This window comes from Otolemur garnettii, unplaced genomic scaffold, assembly GCF_000181295.1.
Source record: "Otolemur garnettii isolate 467f Iridium unplaced genomic scaffold, OtoGar3 scaffold00012, whole genome shotgun sequence".
In the NCBI taxonomy this organism is placed as follows: domain Eukaryota; kingdom Metazoa; phylum Chordata; class Mammalia; order Primates; family Galagidae; genus Otolemur; species Otolemur garnettii.
In genome coordinates this window covers 5,949,374-5,953,121 of record NW_003852407.1, presented here as the reverse complement: position 1 = coordinate 5,953,121, position 3,748 = coordinate 5,949,374, and the positions used below count along the sequence as shown (strand labels likewise).

At 47.8% G+C, this 3,748-nt stretch overlaps 1 protein-coding gene across 1 annotated transcript in view; it reads right to left on the bottom strand.

The window, feature by feature from the left end:
- PIAS2 (protein inhibitor of activated STAT 2) overlaps positions 1-2,838 on the bottom strand; it is a 106,727-nt gene extending 103,889 nt beyond the window's left edge. The window contains exon 1 of the mRNA XM_023510164.1: positions 2,622-2,838. Coding sequence (XP_023365932.1) covers positions 2,622-2,645 — 24 coding nt within the window. The 5' untranslated portion in view covers positions 2,646-2,838. The remainder of the gene's footprint in view (positions 1-2,621) is intronic.
- Positions 2,839-3,748: the final 910 nt, after the last annotated feature.

The following is a 3,748-nucleotide window of genomic DNA, read 5'->3' as shown; positions in this document are numbered from 1 at the left end:
AGGGTGACATAGTGAGACTGTCTCAAAAAGCAAAAAAAAATTTTTAATTGAATAAAAAAAAGAATATACTCTAAACCAAGGGTCATTATTTTGAGACCCCAAGATATTTCTTTCCCTTTTCTTCCTTTCTAATTAGTCTTTAGTTAACTTTTTTGTTTTCTTTCCTCTATCACGTTACGTAAGAAAGGGGTTATTAGTAATTTAATTTAATCCACGAACCGCAGGAAGATAGCAGCGAGATGGCTAGGGGTTAAAAATCCCAGCTTTTCCAGTCTTACGCTGTGTGATTTAGGTCAAGTCAATCTCTCTGTGCTTCAATTTCTTCATAAAATTTAGAATGTAAAAATTAAGAATGTATAGAGAATGTGCTTAAGACCAGAACCAGGAATCCAACAAGCACTGTATTATAATACATACATGTCATCATCACCATTAACTGTTTGTAATGGGGGGGAGGGAAGGTTACAGTTCATCTTCACATGTAGGGTAACGTGAGTCTGTACAGGGCAGCTAAGGCAAAATGAGTGGGTAACTCTTCCATCATGTCCAGTCCTTTCCTCCTCTGAAAATTCTTCCTAGTTAATCTCTTTTGTGGAATAGATATGAATTGTAGGAAAGGGTGCCATATTCTATCAAGTGCAGGGAGAAGCAAAGACAGCTGATTTAGAGGAAGAGATGATGACGATTCAGAAAACAAAATGGAAAGGGAAAAAGGAGGGAGGGAGGAAGGCAAAAAGACAGAAGGGGAAAAATATTAAAAAGCTGCTTTGGTTTCCACAACGTTCCAGTACTGACAGCCCTTTCTGCTCTGAAAGGGCAAGTAAATTCTCCACTTCATTTTTTTTCTTTTTTTTTTTTTTGAAAGAGTCTCACTACATAGGCCTGGGTAGAGGTGACATGGCATCACAGCTCACAGCAACCTCAAAATCTTGGGCTTAAGCGATCCTCTTGCCTCAGCCTCCTGTGTAGCTGGGACTACAGGTGCCCACCACAATGCCCAGCTAAATTCTCCACTTTATATTGAGCTCTGACCAACATTTATAAAAGTCCAATACAAGTCCTGCAAAAATTTTCATGAACAAAAAAAAGTTCTTAAACACCTGTTAGTACACAAAAAGTAAACTATATTGCAGGTAAAAAAACATTTGGTCTTTTCGACCCTCCTAAATCTAAAGCATGAATTTACAGAGGTCAGATTCAAGCCTGATTGTTTCAAAAGCTCCACAGGTGTTAAAAGCTCTACAAGTGGAGCTCTGAGCCACTAAAACTCTTAGTAGCTTACCAAGTATGAACACCCATTTACCTACTATTTTGGTTCTCTGCATAAACTAGAATGGGGCATCACATTTGTTAATATATTGTTCTCTTTACCAGAAAACTAAATATTTTTTAAACACCAGGAGGGAAAATGACAAGCACTGTGCAAACTATTAACAACCTCTCTTTAGAGAAGAAAATCCATTCTTCTGGTGATGCCCACTGAACAGGTAGTACCAGCCAACATCCTTCTCCCTACTCCATCCTTTACGGAAAAACAATAAACATAGAAAACTGAATCTTTTGCCAGATTCTCCTCCTTTCTTATTTGAAAAGGTAGCCCTACCATCATAAGACTATGATGCAGTGAATTTCAAGTTCACACTCATCTCCACTTTAAAATACATTTTTTTAAAATCAGAATTTCCGTCTGTAAATAACTTATTTACGTCGCCAGTAATTCAGCGACCCACACAATATGAATCCAACTCATTTATCACACTTAGGTTTGTTACAGTTAAGGATTCTGAAGGTTATCAGTCTGGGAGAAAAAAAATCTTTTCCGCTCTACATTCATTTCACCCCCATTTCAAATCTCTACTATACAATGATATCAACAATAAAGTTACGACCTTATTCTAAGGCTAAGCAGACAAAATTTTTTTCCTCAGGAGTAAAGAGTGCAGAGAGACAAACCTCACGACAACGCGGACTTTCCGATTTCTTACCATGGCAGTAAGAAATTACGAAGTAATAGGCCCATTTTTGAAGGCAGGGTTCCCCAAAGACCACGCTTCTCTGGAAGATGTTAGGAAGCACTGGTGGGTGGAAGGGGCCTTTCCTCGTGACAGACCTGACTAAACGGTAGCATCAGCCATAAGAAGAAAGAGAAAAATTCTCAAACGCAACTTCGTTTCAGAAAATACTCTTCCACCAAGTGAGTAGCATGCAGACTTCTGAAACGCCATTGACTTGTACACCTCAGGCGATGATGGAAAATCAAATGCCGCTTCCCACCTCGGCCCTCAAAATGAACCGGGACGCCAGGTCCCCATGTAACCCTCCCGAGAGCGCCCGGGCCCCGCGCGCCAGGTGTGCGGACTTCCCTCAGCACTCACGGCTGGATCCTGGAGGTCCAGGCCCGCCGTCCCCGCGCCGCCCGACCGTCCTCCCCGGCTCACTCCCCTCCCCCGCGCCCTCTGCGCCCGCTCACTCGGCGGCCGGGACTTGGGGATCTGGGCTCCGTCAAACGGCCCCCGCCGCACGGGAAGGCGGCAGCGGGCGACGTTGCGGCTTCCCCGCCTCCTCTCCCTCACCGCCCCTCCCCCGCGGCCTCGGCTGTCCACTACCGGGCCCCCGCTTACTTTCAACTCTTCGAAATCCGCCATTTTATACCACCCGCGGGCGTCTCCGCTGCTGCTGACACCGCACCCCCACCCGCTGCCGCCAACGACGCCGCCGCCACCACGGCCACCGGCGCCTCCAGCACCATCCTGCACTGGGCGCCGCTTAAGACGCCACGGGCGATGCCGCCGCTGCCGCCAGGCCCGTCACGTGATCTACGCGGGAGCCCCGCCTCCGGCGCGTCGTGGCCCCGCCCGCCGCGGCGCCCCCGGCCCACCGCGCGACCGCTTTCTGTCAGCCTGGCCTCAGCGCCCGCCGGTTACCCACACGCTTCCGGCGCCTGGTTCTGCGGCCTTGAGCGGCGTAACCTGTGTCCTCCTTCCCTTCTCCGCACAGAGGCCGGTGCCCACTCTCTCGGGACTGCCGCGACTGCGGGTTACCGGCGGGTCTGCAGGAAGACCTGCCCTGGAGAAATGGCAAGGAGGAAGAAGACGCGTGACAGAAGCATTCGAGAAGATTCTTATAGCGCCCTTCGCACAGTGGCTGCGGACCGAGAAAGCGTCTTCAGATAAAACCATCCCCCAGAGTGGTTGTGGCGGAACAATATAAATAGGGGTGTTGGTAAGCTGTTCCAATCTAATGGTGCCGGATGGGTGAGATCTCTGAATAGCTAATGTCCTCCGATTACGGACTTGGCGGATTCTGACTTTGAAGGGCTTTTGAAGGTCATGGACTGCAGAGCTGAGAGAGTTGGGGGATGAGGCTGAGCAGAAGTGAAATAAGAGCACTCGGAAGGGCCCTGATAAAAAGGTGAGGGTTCAGGGAAATCTGATAGCCAGGAAAGAGTGAAATGCCTAGGCAGAGTAGGCAGAAGGAAACTTGATGGCTCCCTTGACGTGCTGATGGAGGAAAGAAGATGCTAAGTCAAGCTGGCCAGGAAAATCGCTTGTTGGAACCAGGATTCAGATTTTCCTTGAAGAGGAGTGGAATCCCCCACGAAAGGACTTTAAAACTCTTTAACCACTTATGAGGCTTCCTGATTACTGCCTCTTCAGCTTCCCCTCATTATGTCAAAACGGCACTTACTCCAGTTCCTCCATCAGACCATCCTTCAACCACCACCATTTCCCCCAAAGTTTTTAAGGCC